Here is a 19,208-nt window from a genome sequence, read left to right as displayed (position 1 = left end):
CACATTCATGTCACTTAGATTTTAAGTTGTATGTGTGCCGTTCATGTTTTGGGTGTTTCCAAAGTTATAGATTTTGATTCAGTGTTGGTGACATAACGAAGTTGACTGATACCAACCGAATTTGTGTTTCGCCGACGCAATGCGGCGGAGTTGCTACCTAGTTATATTTACTAAGCATGTTATCAATGTAAGTGACAAAGGATGATGAGGGCAAGAACCCCCCCCCCCCCCCCCCCCCCGGTGATAAGTGGGGCGACATGTGGGGGGGAATGTATTTGTCGACGACTTGTGTACGGGGCTGATGATGTGGCGATCAAGGATTGGGGGTGGGTGATTTTTGGGCTACAACGCCACCCCCTGAGCTACATATCGCCCCCTCTTTCCACGTGTCAAAAATCCACTCACTTTATAATCTCTCTACTATACATAGCCTTACGGTCTACTTCAATAACTTTGTAGATGAAACTGAATTGAACCTTTCTTATTAAAAGCGTGAATGATTCAAACTTAAACAAGGTCGAGTGCGATCCTCTTAGATTATTCACGTAAATATAATATAATTTTTATATTGTAACATTCATGTAATCACATAACAATAGATTTTTACTATTTTTTGTATGCATCACCATGATAAACAAGGAAAAGAAACTATAGAGTATGTTATGTACATAGTTGTAACTAAAAACTGTATATACATAAGAAAATGATTAATAAATTATAAAACTCGTCGGTTTGGAGTAGGTAAAATTCTGTAATGACCTGTTTGAGCTTCAAACATAGAATTAGAAATGAGCAGAACTCCTCTCAAGCTCTCTTAAGTCTCAACCTCCCTTGAGTTTGAACGAGCCGAACTCAACCATAGTCAAGCTCGCTTTGAACATAGAGTTCAAAATAAACCTTGTCTCGGGCTCTGGTATGTTAAATAACTAAAGGAGTCAATTAAGTGCCTAGATAAGCCAATATTTCACCAATAGCAAGCACAGGAACATGAGCAATTAAGGTTATACATGAAGAAGGAAGAAGGACCCTGCTCACAGTGGAAAATCAGACATGTTTGCTTTGTAAAATTCGTTAACTTATGAAATTCGTTAACATGAGCATGAGCAATAGATTCATGCACGATTAGACAAACAAACTCGAGCTAATGATATTCTTTGTAAATCCATTCATACTACTAAAATATAGCAACCACGAAACATGTTTAATCATAACAAGATACGCATTGATGAATAAAAGAAGTTTTACCAATCAACCGGAAACAAATTCATTAACACGTTCAATCTACACGAAACCAAAACCCCAAATCGCATCTAGACGGGAGAAGGATATAACTTTGCTTGCTGACGGACTCGCTTCTTGTACTCCACAGTATCCTGCACATACATATGTTGCAAAACTCACATCACAAACCCAACAAACCGATTATAAAAAATTCACAAAAATAAAGCATGATTACCTGAATAAAGAGATGATACCCCTCGGTTTGAGCCGGATCAGCAGGGTTGGGAGAGTCCAACAAATCCTGAATGCCCACTAGAATTTGTTTCACAGTAATTGCAGGTCTCCAACCCTATACATAACATATAGGTATCACATACTAACATTATGTCTTGATAACAATACAATAGAAATAATAATAATAATAATATGTGCATACACTGTCTTCATTGAGGATTGATAGACAAACAGTTCCAGATGGATAAACATTCGGGTGAAAGAACCCTTGGGGGAATTTGCACTTCGGCGGCTTGCTCGGGTAATCTTCGGTGAAATTAAGAGTGAGGGGATAATAACCACCCTCCCAATCAGTCTGCAATCACAAGTATAACACTTTCTATCACTATAATCAAAACAAAGAATTAGAGCTAGGCAAATAGGTCCAAATTTAACAATAAACAGAGTTTCTAATGTAACAACTTCTAGTTTGTAAAATTGTAAAATTGAAAATTAATCGCAAGTCGGTACCCCCACTGACCGATTAATCACTGTTTGGTCAAAATTGAAAACGTTACATATAAATTCCAACCCGATTAACAAATAACCGCTAGTCCCTACCCCACCGCCCGACTCGAGCACCAATTAGACATTTAAACGAAATAAACAAGTACAAAATGGTGAAAACTAACCCCAGCTTTACCGGGGATGGTACACTGCCAAATCATCAAATTGACTGAACCGTCAGGAAGAGACTCCGGCCTCGCAACGAAACCCTAATTAAGCAGATCGAATCAATAACAGGAAATGAGTAATTATTAACCTAGGGTTTAGAAAATGAGTACGAACATGAGGGTGATTCTTTCGCCAAGCTTTGCGTTCTTCGGTGAGACGGCCACGAGCTATGCCACCAGACATGGTTTGCAGTTCCGATCGGTTTGTAGAACAATTGTGCGGTGTCAAAGATTTACAGCCTCGAGAGGAGTTTTGAGAGACTTTTGGTTTGGGGTGGGGTGGGGTGGGGTGGGGTGGGAGTTTAGTTATTATTGTTATTATTATTTATATTCATTTTTGAATGGGGATAGCGTTATTATCACGCACAAAAGTTGACTTTTAATAACCACCACTTTTAGATGTATTCTAAGATCATACTCTAAGGACGAGATTTCCGAATATAAATTAAAAAGATTTTATTGGTTATAAAAGAAACGACTTTTACAAATAAAGTTTTATGAAGATCTAACGACTGTCGGTAAGCTTTAACTCAACTCGAATCGGACAAGACGTGAATATTTAGGTTTACGACTGTAAGGTTGTACGTTTGAATCTAATTTAAACCACGTTTTACTATAGTAGGCTTTTGGGTGACGAATTTTCTCATAAACAAGAGATGATAGGCTTGCATTACCCCAATAGCGAGACTTTATTCATTGATCGTTAAAAAAAAAGATCCAATGAGTAGCTAGTATTATAGATCACTCAGAATCTAAATGTTCCATGGTTGGGCCGGGGGAAAACACGCTTGTGTTGACCTCACAGGGGTATCTCCCTTAGCTGGTTTGAGGGATACTGGGTTTGTAGCTGGGCAAGCAATGAAAAGGGCTGAAACGAAGAAGGTGGAGAAACATGCTAAAGCCTGCGAAGAGAACAAAAATGTTTTTGTCCCTCTGGCTTTTGATACATTTGGCTCCTTGGCACCGGAAGCTATTCGTTTTCTAACCAGGGTCCAACAGGTTGTGCATAGCAATGTGTCGACTCCAAAGAGGCAGGGGTATGTCTTTAGCAGGTTAGGGTTTGCAATTCAGAAAGGGGTGGCGGCGCAGCTTGTTGCCCGCCTACCTGCTATATTGATGTAATATCTATGTTTCTACATATTGGAATAAAAAATATAAATATAGTTTTTAGTAATACTTAATACGATGATACTAGTATTGGTGTCTATATAATTATTCTAAAGATTAGCCTAGACTTTCACGATATATTTCCACACATTTTTTGAACCGGATTTGTGTGAACTATGAAGTGTTTTAGAGCCTTTTGTAAAGCTTTGATTATTTAAGTTGCAACTATCTTGGTGTAAATCGTTGGGTCTTGTGTTTTTACCCCCTTTGAATAACGTCTTTGGTTGTGTGACATCCTCCCGTCAAAACCCAACTTGAGTTGTGTTGTTAGTTTGTCACCGTTGTCTTAACTTAATTCTTAGCATCTAATTCCATTTTTATCGTTCATGCTTGATCACCGTCCATGATGCATAGTGTATTTTTAAATGGTATTAGAAAGGTTGTTGTTATCTTGTGCCATCCCATTGATCAACTTAGAGTCCTCGCTTATGACCGTGATTCACCCTTCTTTCATTATTTTCTTGACATATAGTCTTGCTACATGTGTTTCACTTGCCAAGCCCAATTATTTAGAAAATATGTTTATTCTTAGACTAAGGCTGTTACTTAAAAATAACAGCAAATAACTAAATACTTAATAAAGCTTATTATTTGAGATGCTTATATAAGAATCTTTAAGTTAACCTTAATGTTTTGTATTATTAATAAACTGTGTTTAAATTTTAAAATTAATTTTTATATTGCTTATTATGATTTAAAGATAAATTTTGTAATGTTAAAAACATTTTGACATTATATTACAGTCCAAGTTTAAAACGGGACACACATTTGAACTTTTTTTAGAAGGTCAACGATCTATTTAAACTACCTATACATAACTTTGTGGGCTCGTACATTGTGCAAGTGCAATTGTATGAAACTTTATTTTTTTTAATATTTGTTGCTAATTAGCCATACTTGTTTAAAGGTATTATTATATAGGATAGTAACCAAGTTTTGAAATTATTTCAATTAATTCACTTATAAAATTTTTTATTTTAGTCAGACTACTAAAGTTTCTTTTTTGTTATATTTCTATATATTTTACCTGGATAATAAATTATGTAGGTTTTTTTATTTTTAAAAAGTTTGACATTGCAAAATATCTTTTTTTTTTAAATTGACAAAATTAGTAAAAATTGAGAAAAAAAAATTTTAATTGTGAAAAAAATTGCAAAAAAAAGGAAGAAAAAAACTAAAACTTGCCAAAAAAAAATGAAAAATTGGAAAAAAAGTAAAAAATTGCAATTATCGCATTCTTTTAGCTGCAAGGGGACCGTCAGGTTGTAGTGGTTGAAGTAGAGCCAAGCAGCTATGGACTAAGCGAGTCAAATAACGCTGGTGCGAACCATGTTGGATGACGGGTGAGGGTGAATGTCATTCAGCTCGACTGAAAGAAAGGAAAGGGATTCGTTTATCAACTCATTTAGTTGAACATAGTGAAACTAAGGAGAGGGATCCCCGAATAGTCCGATTTTTCCTCCACGGCGATAAGGAGCTAAAAGATCTATACCTACTTCAGTGAAGACTACTCATTCATTGAATCCTTTGAAGAAAGGAATAAAAAGGTGCTGAATGACTTGTCAACAAGATCATTTCAATGGTGAAGAAAGAGAAGGCTAATACTGCAATTTTCAATTTTTTACTTTTTTTTCCAATTTTTCATTTTTTTTTGCAATTTAAAAAGTATTTTTCTCAGTTTTTAAAAATATTTTTCAATGTCAAATTATTTTAAAATAAAAAAAACACCTACATGGGACCTGCTATCCAGGTAAAATATATAAGATTAGAAAAAAAAACTTTAGTGACCTGATTGGAACAAAAAATTTTATAAGTGACAATCAAAAACAATTTCAAAACTCGGTTACTATTTTATAAAGGAGTAAAGTGTCAAAATCGTCCTTAATGTTTGGTCACTTTTGCGAGTTTCGTCTAAAAAAATTATTTTTGCATTTAGACCGTTGAGTGGTTACTTTTGCGAGTTTCGTCCAAAAAGTTTTTTTTGCATTTAGACCATTAAGGTTTCCAATTTATTGCTACTTTAGTCCAAATGGCAAACTCTGTTAATTTTCGTTGTTAAAGTGATGGGCATTTATGTCTATTTAAAAGGGGGGTTGTGGCACAGCTTGTTGCCCGTTTGCCCGCCACTTTATTGTAATCGTTTTATAGTATTTTATATTTATGTCTTTTTATTCATTTATAATTTTTGTATAAATGGGATAGATGGGGGTGGATAGAGTTTAGTATTAAGGGAGGGGAAGGGTAGGTGGGATAGATGGGTTTTACTTTTATTAAAAAAAAGAAAATGTGAAAAAAATAATTTGTGTACTCATGCTTGTACACATGCTTCATATATTGTACTAAAGAGAAATTTACTAAAATGCCCAAGTTAACAGACTTCTTTAATGGAGTTGGTGATTTTGAAGAAACTAGCAACAAATAGGAAACCTCAAGGGTCCATTTGCAAAAAGATAAAACTTTTGGACAAAAGTCGTAAAAATAACCAAACCTCAATGACGATTTTGGCACTTTACTCTTTTTAAAGTAATCCCTTATTTAAATTACGGATGTTAAATGTTTGACTATTGATGTAGATTCCGAAATTCTCAAGTGCAGAAGGACATTGGGTGGTGGCCTTTCAATATTGTTGAAGCGCATGCACAATAGCCAACTATTGTAGTTGAGTTGTGGGTAAATGAGGAGATATATGCGCTTGAAGAACTACGTGCCATGTCTCTAAAAAAGATGGAGGAGTTAGTTGAGGCATCTATAGAAAGATGGGTAACATATGTTATCATCATTGTTCTACCTTATTTAATAACAATCAAGGAGAGACAACAAAAGAAGTAGGAATCCTTGCATGTCTCAATGTGTTATACTTCCACCGTTTCATTATAAGTGTCAATATTTTCTTTTTTATTTGTCCCATTACAAGTGTTCATTTTTAAAATTAATTAGTTAATTTTTAAGTTTATCCTTAAACACACACAACTAACATTAATAAAAAATATTGATGGACCCACTTTTCAAGGGCATTATTGTCATTTGGTAAGGAAAAAAAGTAATCATTCAACCCACATTAAATTTTATGTTTTTCAAAATTGAACACTTATAATGGAACGGGGTGAGTAAATGATAAACGTGCATACTACAACTGTAATTGCTTAGGCTGGATCATATAGCTAATAAAAGCAGTCATAGTAATAAAATAGTTTTGTGTTTAATTTGGGTGGTGGGACCTTTGATGTATCACTTTTGAAAATCAGTAAAACTGATGTCATTTATATAAAAATCAAAACTGTAATTAAGAACGTGTCCAGCCATAGGCCAAGAGAGAATGAAGATTACACATGTGAGAACTGAGCAGGTTCGATCATCATCGAGAGGGGAGAGATGAGTCGATTGTTGTTGATGAAGAGGTGAGAGAACTATCAAACTGCCAAGATGAAGCCGCTATGCATATTTTGGGGGTGTTTGGGATTTCTTATTTTACCTCCTTATAATTTTTCATTAAGTTAATAAGTTATAACATTGTAATTTATAGAACCTTTTCTTTCATAACATAAGCAATCCCAAACACCTTATTACTTTTTAAAAAGTTTATAAGTTATAAGTTGATAAAAATAAGCAATCCCAAACACCCCTTAGATCGCCACCGGAAATAATCAAATCAATCCAACTTAAAAAGATAGCCACGTGGCAAGCTAATTATTGTAAATTATGCTGACCGGACATTACAAGAGGTTAGATACAAAATGACCTATCTACCCTTATTTATCCGGACGAAACAAACAAACAAACACCCGCCAAAATCAGGAATGAAAAATCCCATTTCTTATTATTCAATCCCTCCATACAAAATAAACCAATAATCAATTTCTTCTTCGTCATCATCATCGTCGTGATGGAGAACTCGCCGGAGAATTGCAACGTCAAGGTCGCCTTGCATATTCGCCCTCTCCTCCGCCACGAGAAGCAAAACGGCGGCGTTGAATGCTTAGACGTCGTTCCAGGAACGCCTCAGGTTTATATTATTATATATATTACGGATCCAATGCGTAACTGAAATTAATAATAATAATAATCGCTCATCTCCAGCTTTCAGTTAGGTTATCTTAACGCCAGTATACATATACGTGTAATTGTCCTAGGGATAACGGTTTTTGTTTACTCTCTTTGACGAAAATTTCATCTAATCAAAATTCATTTGAGTACGATTCATGACGTCAATTGAATGAAATTGACCTTGTAAACCTAAATGTGTATATAGTGTTGATGTTGATTTGTTTCATTTAATTAGTTAACAGGTCATGTTATATTCATTATGACATTCTTTTATACGCGATTACGCTAAATTGACCTTACGAGAGATGTTATTAGGTTAATGAAGGTTTAAACAGTTTGTTTGTTAATTGCAGGTGCTAATGGGATCGCATTCTTTTATATTTGATCATGTCTACGGAGGAGGAGGGACTCCGTCAAACAGTATGTTTCAAGAGTGTGCTGTTCCTCTCTTGGATGCTTTGTTTCAAGGGTACAACAGTACGATTATCGCGTACGGGCAGGTAATTTTATTAGGATGAGGTTTATAGTAAGATGCTTATTTTTTGTGTTGTTGTGTTATAAGTTGAGTTAACTTTTGTTTGCAGACAGGTTCAGGCAAGACGTACACGATGGGCACTAATCCGAAAGAAAGTTCACACAGAGGACTTATTTTTCAAGTTATGGACATGATATTTAGCAAGATTGAGGCATTGAAAGATCAGTTTGAGTTTCAGTTGCATGCTTCCTTCATTGAGGTTACTTTCTATGTTCTTTTGAATGACCAGTGATGCATATATTTTGTTTTATGTGTTTAAGTGGTTTTAATTAGAGGGTTTGAATTTTAAGATTTTAAAAGAGGAAGTGAGGGACTTGCTGGATTCAGGCATTATCGAAAGACTAGAAACCAGTGATGGTAACCCTGAGAATGCAACTCCTGGAAAGCAGCCATTACAGATTCGCAAAGCACCAGACGGAGCTGTAAACTTTGGGTCAAATGAAGTTGGTGTTAGCACACAGAAAGATATGGCAGCTTGTCTAGAACGAGGATGTGCGAATCGCTCGGTAGCATCAACAGATATGAACAATCAATCAAGGTGACCATTTTCTTAATGAATCTCACCCCTTCATTTAAAATAGTAGACATTCAAGTACTCTCCAATAGGTTGCCCATAAAGTTAAATTATACTTATGACCATATCCTTAGAACCGTAGTCTGATATGTTGACTCGCAAACAATTCCAAATTGAATAATATCAATGGTTATAAATCCTCTGAATCTTTCTATCCTACAGAATTCCACAATTTTTTGCAGACCAACTCAATGCTGCTATGCCCACTCCACATGCAATTACTGATGTATTATTTTTAACTTCACACATTTAGTAGCATATGCCAGTGAGCTTCTTATTCTAGTCTAGCGCTTTAAAGTGTTCAAATGAAATTGAGACTGTAATGTAATATATGCTGTAATTGTTGAACAATAATTCAGTTGACTGAGTTCGAGGCCCCATGCTAAAAAAATTATTATACATTCTTTCAACACTGATATTGTTGATTGATTGTTTTCCATCTTCGAACTCCTGGGTATCGGATGCTTCAGTCATTGGCTGTTTATTATTTGAGGCTGGTTGCTAAAGCATTTGAAGTTATTTTTAGTTCTATATCTCTCGAACTTGAGATGCTATCAGCTTCTTGTTTGTATTTGTTTATGGTTTATTCGTGGTTATAGCAGAACCTATAAACGCTACTTTTTGTGTGAATTTGATGTTAGTTTTCTGTATGTACATAACAGCCGTTCCCACGCAATATTCACCATACATTTAGAGCAGAAGGATAAAAACAAAGGTGAAACCAATTCAATAGAACTTATGGGCGAGGAGTACCGCTGTGCAAAACTACATTTGGTAGACCTTGCTGGATCTGAGAGAGCTAAGAGAGCAGGTTCAGAAGGGGTTCGTTTGAAAGAAGGTTAGTGCAAGTCTTTGTCAATAATGTACCATCAAGTTTTGGCTAATCATGTTGGGCCTCTCATTAATGACTATAGCAGTTCTCTCTTTTGGTTTTACTTCTTATGGACAGGTATTCAAATCAATAAGGGGCTTCTTGCACTTGGTAATGTCATAAGTGCCCTAGGAGATGACAAGAAAAGGAAAGATGGAACACATATTCCATACCGGGACAGTAAACTTACTCGGCTATTGCAGGTTTGTGTGAAACTTGTTTAAATGTATTTGTGTATCTTGTTGGTCTAGTTTATGATGTGAATTCTTCATGTATTAAATAGGCTTCACTTGGTGGGAATTGCAAAACTGTTATGATAGGTATCTACCTAACTATAGTATGATCTCACCCCCTTCTCATGATTCAGATCAGTGTAACCGACTGCTTTTTGGAACCTTTTTACATGGAAAATAGAGTAAACAGTGATCAGAAAACTGTTAAATATAATGACACTGCTTTTGCTTTTTATACTACTGAGTGCCATTTACTTTTAGCTTGTGTCAGCCCAGCTGATTATAATGCTGAGGAAACTCTTAATACTCTCAAGTATGCTAATCGTGCTCGCAACATTCAGAATAAAGCTTCCGTACGTTTATTTAACATCTTTTCTGCTCCACTTAAATTGCCTTTCAACCATAGGTTTGACATGCATAATTTTGTTTTTCCAAATTTGGCAGGTTCAAAAAGAAGTATTTCCTGCTGACACACACAAACTGAGGCAGCAGTTAAGATTGTTGCAGGCAGAACTTGCTCACAGAAAGGAATCTGAACTTGCTGAACTGCAGGTATTCTGTAATGTTTGCTTAATATGTATTTTGTAAGGTGATTTGCACACCACTCTTTTTTGTCTTTTATTGTGAGGATAACTGTGTCAAATATTTGTTTTTGGTGTGCTAATTAATTAGTGTGGTGTACAAATGGTCTTGTTATTGAGAATTAGAAAGGATAATGATCAGCTGCATATGGTTTTGTGCTACTTTCTTGTAGGATCTTAAGAGAAAAATGGACTTGCTAGAGGCTACAAACTCAGACCTTCTTGAAAAGATTAAGGGATATCACAAACAATGTGCTGCTGTGGAGGCTGCCAACTCAGAACTTCTTCAAAAGATTCATGAATATCGCAGCAAATCTGTCGTGGATCCTCGTGACACAGAGTCTCGCGTACGCCTATATTAATGGGTTGATTTTTGTTTCATATATAAGATTCATGTCATTTGACTAAAAGGATTGATAGACCACTATTTGATTCTCAGGAAGATACAAGAGGTTCACAGTGCACGGCAAATGCCCCTGAAGCAATCATTGAATCTACTAATAGTAAGTTTCCAGTGACAGTCTATACAGATAAGATTATTACCCAATGATTATACTGTAGAATAATGAAAACCCCGTAAGGTGTAATGTATTATTGATCAACTATATATAGAGGAGTACAATGAGATAAATACAAGGAAACATATTCAAATACAAACTCCTAATTATGGTAACACTATAATACTAAAACTCTAATAATATATTCTAGAATACTCTCTAATATATACTAGGTGGCATCAAATGTTTCCACATTAAATGCTCCTTTTCTTGCACTAGCAATAACATATATCGCATAGTTGCTGTACTAGTTCTACCCTTTGTATATTGGGAATTAAGGAAGCGATGTTGCAGGTAACAATTTGAGAGAACATGATAATACGATGGTAAAAAAGGAGCATGTAACTCAACACAATACATTTCCCAACGAGTTGAATGATTTCAACAGACATTTGGAGCAGAAAGAGGTGCTTATGCATTTATTTCTTTTCTTATAAGTGAAACTCATATAAGTTTATAGTGTTAGAATAGTATCTTTTTTCTACTGATTCATATTCATACAGTTGACCCTTGTGTATCTCATGTGAAAGCATGTGTATAAAAATAAAATGTTTTTATTGGTTTATTTGCTGTCTGAGATGAAGTTCGTTGGATCTGCTGATGTGGAAGCACTCAAGCAACGATTTGGGGAGAAAATCAAAGTACTTGAGGAAGATAAAAGAATATTGCAGCTAGAAAGAAGTGGCTTGCTAGATGAAATTGCACGTCTTCAGTCTCTTGGTGAGCCAATAATAAAGGATAAGGCCATGAATGCAGAGAACTCTGAAGCAAATGAGGCAGGTGATTGTGATCCACATTGTCATGCTGCCATGGATCTCATTTTAACCAACTGCTAAATTGTTTGATTAAACTTATACACAGATTTTAGAACTGGAGAGAAAACACGAGCACGAGATTGAAGTTTTAAGGCAGAAAAGTCAGGATGCAATGAAACGACTACAAGACGAAATGCGTGTTATCAAGTCCCAAAAGGTTATTCCTGGACAAATCTCACATTTTTATAAAGTTTACAATATTATTATAGATGCTCTTTTTTTCTCTATTGCAGGTACAGCTGCAGCAAAAAGTGAAACACGAAGAGGAGCAATTTCGGCAATGGAAATCCAATCATGAGAAGCAAATGATACAGGTAATATCAGATCAATAACCTATTTGTCAATAGGTCTTGTTTCAAAAATGTTTCAAACTAATTATTTTCTATATATGAAGCAGGTAAAAAAGGATAGCAGGAAGAGTGAAATTGAATTGCAGAAACTGAATGCAGTGTATCAACGCCAATCACAGGTAAGAATGTTAGCTATAATTGTACTTTTTCATCTGAAAGATGCAACATATGGTTTTTGCATGATGTCTGATTCTGGACCACTTGCAGGTTCTTCAAAGGAAAACAGAAGAAGCTGCAAGAGATGTCAAAAAGCTAAAAGAGGTGCTTGAAGCACGCAAGGTTGCTGCACGACGTGAAACTGTTGGTAAATAATTATCTCAATAAAACTTTTGTCCACAACTATTTCCTACTTAAAGTTAACTTTTCATTATTTTTTCTTCCAGCTCAACCCAAAGCACAACCTCGATCTGGACAGGTAACTAACTAACCGTAAACCTTATTTTCAATAATACATAGTCTCATATATTATAGATGTTAACCAAATTCAATCTGTAGATCAAAATTTTGAAGAGATGGCTTAATAATGAACTAGACAAAGTAATGCAAGTGCATAAACTTCGTATCAACCATGAAAAACAAACTCAGAGGTACGTCATAATTCATACCCAACTAAGTTTCACATAGTGATTATTATCTTATGTATCCAGTCTTGCAAAACTTAAAGAGGAATTAAGCTTTCTGAAACAACAGGATAAGCAAGGATCCAAGGCTCAAGGGTATTTTACTTTTGTTTTTTGCTTTTTTAATATACTTTTTTTAAGGATTTCACGCACTTAATAATGTGTTCATGATATATTTTTGGTGTTAGAGAGGGTTCATTATCACCAAATAGAAGAGCGGCTAGGATTGTTTCACTTGAAAGCCGGGTAAAATCATCTTCAGCTGCACTTGCGGCGTTGTCTTCACAGATTTCAGATGCTGGGAAGGTAAATCAAGCCTCTGCTGCACGATGGAAGATGTTACACGCGTTGGCAGACGCAAAGGATTTGCTTCATCATTTGTTTGGTATTGCTATTGATGCAAGGTAAAACATGTTCTCATAATTTCTTGTTCTTTTCTCCACAACATTATTTTTGTTATTTTGTATTTTCGGATTAGCAGATGCCGGTTGTTGGAAAGGCAATATGAAACAAAGGACACAAAGCCACACTTAGATGATACACAAACGACTTCTATCCAAATTGCAAAAGCAAGTTCACTAACAAAGAAACTGAAAGAAGTTGAGCAAAATGCAAGGGACAAGACTCCTTCAAAGAGATTAATAGAAACCACCAAAGTAAGATACTTTAGTTCTGTGTTAGATTTAAGGCTAAATAATATGATTTTCTCATTCTTTTTTTCTTATTATTGGATGGCTATAACAGGGAAAGGCTCCCACTGCCTTAGATATATTTGCAGATATGGGTATTGAATATCCTTTACCATTCCCAGAATCAAGACCACTTGACTCTAAACCTGGAATCTGCAATAGGCCACTCCAAGTAGTTTTTAAACAAACACAAAAGGTGACTAATTTTTATTACCAATTTATTCAAATGGGACCCATAAAACAAAACCATTAATCTTGTATTACTGATTGTTGGTTGGATGGTTCAGATGATACCAATGGAGCATGTGTCAATGAAAAAGTTGCCACTTAGTGAACAGATAGGAAAAATATCTAGGTGGAAGCGAAGTCATGACGAGTGGCTGTTACAGTTCAAGTGGAAATGGCAGAAACCATGGAAGCTGGCCCACCTGATCAAAAGTAGTGATCAGATTAAAAACAGTGATGAGTCTTTCAAGGGTCAAGATTTGTCTCTCCGGCTTGGTCCAACCACATGATGATTGGTACATTCTTTAACCTTAGTTATCATGATTTCCATCAGGCAACTATCCTTAAAAACAAGAAATGATGCTTGGAACATTGATTCAGCCTTCTATATGAAGAGTTGCAGAGCTAATTGAAATTAAGCATACATGTTATAAAATTATAAAAGAGTGAGGAGTTACATTAGAAATAGGTTAAAAAGGATTAGCCGATTAACTGTTTTGTTAATTTTTTTAGTACAATATTCTCTGTAATCATCAGTAAATGTTCTTTTTCATCATATTAAACTTACCAAAGTTTTGTATTATTATGTTCTATCCTAAAGAAATGGAAAGTCAACAACCACAAGCCACATAAAAAGAAAAGATAAAAGCAGTTATATATATCCCATAACAATAGCTATCCATCTCTATATAATGAGTGAAATTGTAGGATCTTACAGTACTTGAATTTTTACACATGCAACCTCTTCTGAACCAACGCAATTCGGATTTCTCTTGCTACATAGTTGCATGCCCAAAATTATAACCGTGAGTGGCAATAGTGTAACCTACCATGCACCACAGTTAGTTATGAATATCCGTTGCACATATTATCATTGTCGATACTAGCACTCTCCTTAATCTCTTGTAACATCTTCAACACTTGTCTCATAACGGGCCTCTGTTCGGGTGATGTCATGCTACAAACACCAGCTACTTCAACAAGCATTCCGAGCCTATTATCATTAGGCATGTCATCATTCTCCCTCATGGCTCTCACCCATTCAGCCATATCCTCAGGGGCTAGGTGTGGGTGCTGGGAAGGAGGCCGGCCAGATAGAAGCTCTAACAACAGGACTCCAAAGGCATAGACATCTGATTTGGTTGTGGCTCGGTGGAAGGATTTTCTTAATTCTGGGGCTTTGTAACCTGCGGATGTGGATTCGTCAATAGAAGTGGGGTCTGCAAGGACCAAGAGGCAGTAGTCTGTGAGACAGGCCTCGAAATCAGAACCGAGTAGGACGTTGGTGGATTTTAGATTGTTGTGAAAGAGTCGTGAAGCTTGGTGGATGTAAGCAAGGCCAAGTGCTATGTCTTCAGCAATTTTCAAACAGGATGTCCAGTGCAGTGGTTTTGCCCTTGTTGATCTTGATCCTGTTAATGTAAAAACACAAAAGATGTGATATTTGTAAACAAAAGCACAAAACATGTTAAAAATGTGACGACATTTGTAAACAAATGTAACAACAGAAACAAATGTGCCCAATAAAAAGTCCTACCCATAGAACCAAGCTATTGATAGGTCTAAGGAAGACTAGGACGGTGCAAACATTTCCTCTATCCTAGAAGACCGAGAGACAACATATCTGAACACTAAAACCGTAATTCCAATCTAAATTTGTATTTGATTAGAAGTGTTCATAAAACGTTGAAGCCGCCCGAACCATCTAAACCGAAGCAAGTTGGCCGGTCCGGTTCACAGTTTGGTCGTACGATTTGGAACTTGGAACCGGCCATTGAACATTTATTATTTATATTTCAAAAAATTGTAAGAACATTAATTTTATTATGTTATGCATATGCATTATATTCAAGAATCATCTTAACAGTTTTTAAAGTAATAAAATATTATGATTTTGAAAGAAAATAAAAAATCTTGTTCAAAATCACCTAACTGTTGAAACCGAACCATCAAACCGTCAAAACCGGCCGACCCAGCAAACTCGGCAGATTTGGTTGGTCTTTTCCTGAAACCGTGTTGGCGGATCACACTTAAATATTGTTAAAATCGGTTTGAACTTTGAACCAGACCGTGATCATTCCTAGAGTGTGGACACAAGAGAGAACTGTATGCCATCATCATGATGACTTCATGCTTACTAGTCAACAGTCAACAGTGAGTAGTCAAACAATGGGGAAGCACGGTCCCCGTGCGTCTCTACTTTCCCAATAAAGTTAACAGGCTCCGAGTTAACCAACTCAAACCCAGTGAGTCCACTCACACAAAACAAAACAAATCAAAGGATTAAGCCAACTCACCATGAATTAAGTTGAACAAACTGCCATTTGGTTGATAATCATAAATAACAAGCCTCTCTTGTTTCGCCTGAAAATAAGCCCTAACCGGAACCAAATTCGGATGCCTTAAACCTCCAACAGCCTCCAAATGCTTCTCGAAAGCTTCTCCGCTAGTTATCGCAGTCTTCCCTGCGTCCAGTCTCTTCACCGTCACAATCAGCTGGTTATCCATCACCGCTTTGTACGTCGTTCCAATCGTTCCTCTCCCTAGCAACTCCGCTGACGCTGACATCAGCTGTTCCAGACCGTACATTGCCGCCTCGCCTTCACAGAATATCAAATTTCCAGTCTTCTCCCTATGCTGTTGAGGTAATTGCAGTTTCTGCTCTTTAATTTTAATTTCCTTGTTAACTATCGGAACTGCCATTGCTGTGTTAGTTATAATCGTGTTAGTTGAAATCGCATTAACCGCTTCATTTCCGTTACCGTTACCGTTTTCAATTTCTTCGTCGGAACTGAACGCAACTGACTTCGTTCGGTTTCCGTACCTTCGCTTATTCAAAACCGCGAAAAACGAGAGAACAAACGCCGTAGCGACTAGTAACGCCATAACAAACCCTAGGATTATACCAAGCCTCTTATGCTTCTTCCTGGACGGCGGAGACACAGTCAAACCTTGCGCACCTGCGTTTTGAGCCACCGGCGCCGGAGCCGTAACGTTAGCCGGCGGCGAGTCGAAGAACGGCGCCTTGGAGTCGCATATCTTGTTCAGGATCTTACAGCATAGGCCAGGGTTTAGCAAATACGACGAAGCGTCGAATCTCGACAGCGCCGCCGTGGCCGGAATCTCTCCGGTGAGGTTGTTGTACGACACGTTCAACACCTGGAGAGTCGTTTGGTTGAGTGGTGGAAGCGAGCCGTTGAACCGGTTCCATTCTAGACGTAAGTTGTTAAGCCGGTCTAGAAAGTTAAGTTGAGTAGGGAGTGAACCGGATAAATTATTACGAGCGAGATCAAGTGACTGTAGCCGGTGAAGTGAGATGATTGACAAGGGGAAGGTTCCTGAGAAGGTGTTGTGGTCAAGGAAGAGTGATTTGAGGTTGGTGAGAGTAGAGAGGTCAGGTATGGGTCCTGTGAGTGAGTTGTTACGGAGGCTGAGGACACGTAGCTGCTCCAGCCGAGACAGTGTGTTGTCGGCGAATACGCCACTCAAGCCGCAGCTCTGGAGGACGAACCGGACCACTCGGCCTTGGACGCATTTCACACCCTGCCACTGACAGTAGTCGAACCGCTCGTTGAGATTGTATAACAGTTTGTTGTTAATGTCTGCTTTGAGCTTGAACTTGAGAAGGGCGACGGCGTCTGAGGGGAGTTGGGTTTCAACTGGGTTTGAGACGGCGGCGGAGGTGGTGGCTACGGTGAGGAAGATGAATAGAGACAGGAGGTGGTGGTGGAGGCGGTGGCGGAAGGGTTTAGGTAGAGTGCACATTGTTTGAGGAGTGGAGTGGAGAAGTGAGTTGGCTCTTTTTGTTTGCTTTCTTTTCTCCATCATACAGGGGAAATGCAGGTATAATAAATCAAGGTCAACAAAATGACAAACTTTTATTTCCTACATAAAAAAAATAAAAATAAAAAGGGTTAAGGTGTTCTAATCCTTTTTATCTTACATAAAAACTTAAATGCATGTTTTCTTTTAGTATAGTAACTTTAGTGTTTATGTTATTATAATAGTAAGAATTTAAGTCTTCGTAAATGTGAGTTCTTGAGGCCATGTGTAGTGGAGGGGCTACAAATTGGGCATTTTGCGTCATGTGGCGTCCAGTCAGCAGATGATAGGTTTTTGTTTTTGAGGTGTAATGGTGTAGGGACTACAATAATATATATATATATATATATATATATGTATATATATAACACACACATTAATATAATAATAATAATAAAATCTATGTGATGCCAGGCGACAAATTCACCTCGCCACCGCCTCAAATTCGCCCAGGGGGTGGTGTGCACCACAAAAATCGCCCATTTTCGCCCAAATCGTCGCCCCAATACACTAAGCCTAAGTGATTTTTAGAAGTAAATTTTAAGAGGTGTGTGTATCTCAAATTTTCATATATAAACGCATGGGCATATAGAAAACTAATTTTTCGAATCATATCTAAAGTATAAAATACTTAGACTATTCCCATTAGCAAACCATTATTGATTTACCACACTATTTAGAATAAAAAATTATTAAAAATCATTGAAATGATGGCAAACTAGTTTGTTATAGCAAGCTAGTTTGCAACTCATATTGATGTCATATGTCACCATATGAGTGGGTATATTTTTAGTTTCTTTTTCTTTAGTTATCCACAATAATTTGTTTTATGTCTAATTTCGAGTTTTGCTAATAGCTTTTAATAATTACGTTTTTATAAAAATTTAAACGCACTGTCTTGTTCAATTTTTTTGTGTGTGTGACCGCACATGTATAAATTTTATTATAAAATGAGTTAGTTAAAAAAATAATATAGAATTAACATTACTTATTTAAATATGTGTGATGAATATATTTTTTTTTAATATAAAACCATTATTTTTTATATTTCTAGCCACTTAGAAAAACAATTATAAATTATATTTATTGAATAAAAAATAATGAAGGTTGGGTTACTAATGAGAGTGAAAAGTTCGGGTTTGATTGAATTGTGTGGTGAAAGAAAGAGAAATTAGTTTAAAATAAAATATTGGTTTGGGTTGGTTTTTGAATGTGAATGGTCTTAACAGAATGTTGAGTAAAATATATTTAGATGGCAGAAAATGTTGGGTAAAATCTGTTTACATGGATGGTCTTAGGACACCTGGGGCACCGCGTGATGATCCACCCATCACGCGTGATGGGTTTATCAACACCGCCGCCACTGCCTTGTCAAGCTTGAGGGAGGAGATTTGCGTGATGGCCATCATGCGTGTGATGGGGTGAAAACCAAGGAATGGAGCCGTTGGGATGTGTCACACCCCGGCTTAGGGCCTAGGCGTATGACCAATAGTTGGTACATTTTTTGTAAATACATCAGAGTTGCGATTTACTTTAGCGGAAGACTTTGGTTATAATATAATATTAGTTTATTTAAAAACTTCTCGGATAATAAATATCTGAGTGTTTGATTTATAAATCATATTTAAATCTTGTTTATAATATTTTAATAATTTAAAACTGAGCCATCTCTACCTTGTGGGCGTCTATCTTCATGAATGACTATGTTCCTTGCTACCTGTGCTAATATGTTTCCCTGAAATGTGGAGAAAAATACGTCAGCTATATGCTGGTGAACACGTATGACTCTATAAAACATTTGAATGACATTACAATACAAATATAGTTTTCTCTACAAGCTCAGCAGAAACATTTCTACTTCTGGTGTATGTACCACTGCCCTACACACACAATTATTCCCGAGCCACGTAGCCCTTAATGGGAAACTAGTTATAACCATTAGCCCGCGCCCACGTAG

At 36.6% G+C, this 19,208-nt stretch overlaps 3 protein-coding genes across 3 annotated transcripts; 1 reads left to right on the top strand and 2 right to left on the bottom strand.

Moving 5' to 3' along the window:
- Positions 1-1,200: 1,200 nt before the first annotated feature.
- On the bottom strand, positions 1,201-2,476 carry LOC143534022 (SUMO-conjugating enzyme SCE1-like). Its single transcript, XM_077028628.1, has 5 exons — positions 2,284-2,476; positions 2,127-2,210; positions 1,658-1,810; positions 1,457-1,570; positions 1,201-1,373 (listed from the first exon to the last, which is right to left on the bottom strand). The coding sequence occupies exons 1-5, from the start codon at positions 2,350-2,352 to the stop codon at positions 1,311-1,313; spliced, it is 483 nt and encodes a 160-aa protein (XP_076884743.1). The 5' UTR covers positions 2,353-2,476; the 3' UTR covers positions 1,201-1,310.
- Positions 2,477-5,067: 2,591 nt separating this feature from the next.
- LOC143534033 (kinesin-like protein KIN-4A) lies at positions 5,068-13,849 on the top strand. Its single transcript, XM_077028637.1, has 25 exons — positions 5,068-5,085; positions 7,063-7,338; positions 7,733-7,879; positions 7,964-8,113; positions 8,205-8,452; positions 9,151-9,326; positions 9,438-9,562; positions 9,643-9,679; positions 9,854-9,945; positions 10,037-10,144; positions 10,347-10,520; positions 10,613-10,680; positions 11,014-11,137; positions 11,315-11,514; positions 11,588-11,702; positions 11,779-11,859; positions 11,943-12,014; positions 12,103-12,199; positions 12,279-12,310; positions 12,391-12,482; positions 12,543-12,611; positions 12,704-12,919; positions 12,997-13,171; positions 13,260-13,400; positions 13,492-13,849. The coding sequence occupies exons 1-25, from the start codon at positions 5,068-5,070 to the stop codon at positions 13,717-13,719; spliced, it is 3,261 nt and encodes a 1,086-aa protein (XP_076884752.1). The 3' UTR covers positions 13,720-13,849.
- A 170-nt stretch (positions 13,850-14,019) lies between these two features.
- On the bottom strand, positions 14,020-17,324 carry LOC143534040 (putative inactive receptor kinase At5g67200). The gene is made up of 2 exons (XM_077028642.1): positions 15,727-17,324; positions 14,020-14,841 (listed from the first exon to the last, which is right to left on the bottom strand). Exons 1-2 carry the CDS (start codon positions 17,255-17,257, stop codon positions 14,276-14,278), a joined length of 2,097 nt encoding a protein of 698 aa, XP_076884757.1. The 5' UTR covers positions 17,258-17,324; the 3' UTR covers positions 14,020-14,275.
- Positions 17,325-19,208: the final 1,884 nt, after the last annotated feature.

Source organism: Bidens hawaiensis, unplaced genomic scaffold (assembly GCF_021521415.1).
Source record: "Bidens hawaiensis isolate Kalapana, Puna unplaced genomic scaffold, B.hawaiensis_p1.1 tig00009985_1, whole genome shotgun sequence".
Taxonomy (NCBI): Eukaryota; Viridiplantae; Streptophyta; class Magnoliopsida; order Asterales; family Asteraceae; genus Bidens; species Bidens hawaiensis.
Note: the sequence above shows the minus strand (reverse complement) of the source record. Positions and strands in the feature narration are given on the sequence as shown.

Bases quoted from the DNA above. Each gene is read 5' to 3' on its own strand.
- LOC143534022 (XM_077028628.1), bottom strand. From the start codon at position 2,352: ATGTCTGGTGGCATAGCTCGTGGCCGTCTCACCGAAGAACGCAAAGCT. The intron at 1,571-1,657 runs GTATGCACATAT...TGTTATGTATAG, and splicing joins CAATCCTCAATGAAGACAGT to GGTTGGAGACCTGCAATTAC. The intron at 1,374-1,456 runs GTAATCATGCTT...ATGTATGTGCAG, and splicing joins GGTATCATCTCTTTATTCAG to GATACTGTGGAGTACAAGAA.
- LOC143534033 (XM_077028637.1), top strand. The intron at 7,880-7,963 runs GTAATTTTATTA...TTTTGTTTGCAG, and splicing joins CGATTATCGCGTACGGGCAG to ACAGGTTCAGGCAAGACGTA. The intron at 11,138-11,314 runs GTGCTTATGCAT...TCTGAGATGAAG, and splicing joins GACATTTGGAGCAGAAAGAG to TTCGTTGGATCTGCTGATGT.
- LOC143534040 (XM_077028642.1), bottom strand. From the start codon at position 17,257: ATGATGGAGAAAAGAAAGCAAACAAAAAGAGCCAACTCACTTCTCCAC. The intron at 14,842-15,726 runs GTGAGTTGGCTT...TTACATTAACAG, and splicing joins TTTGTTCAACTTAATTCATG to GATCAAGATCAACAAGGGCA.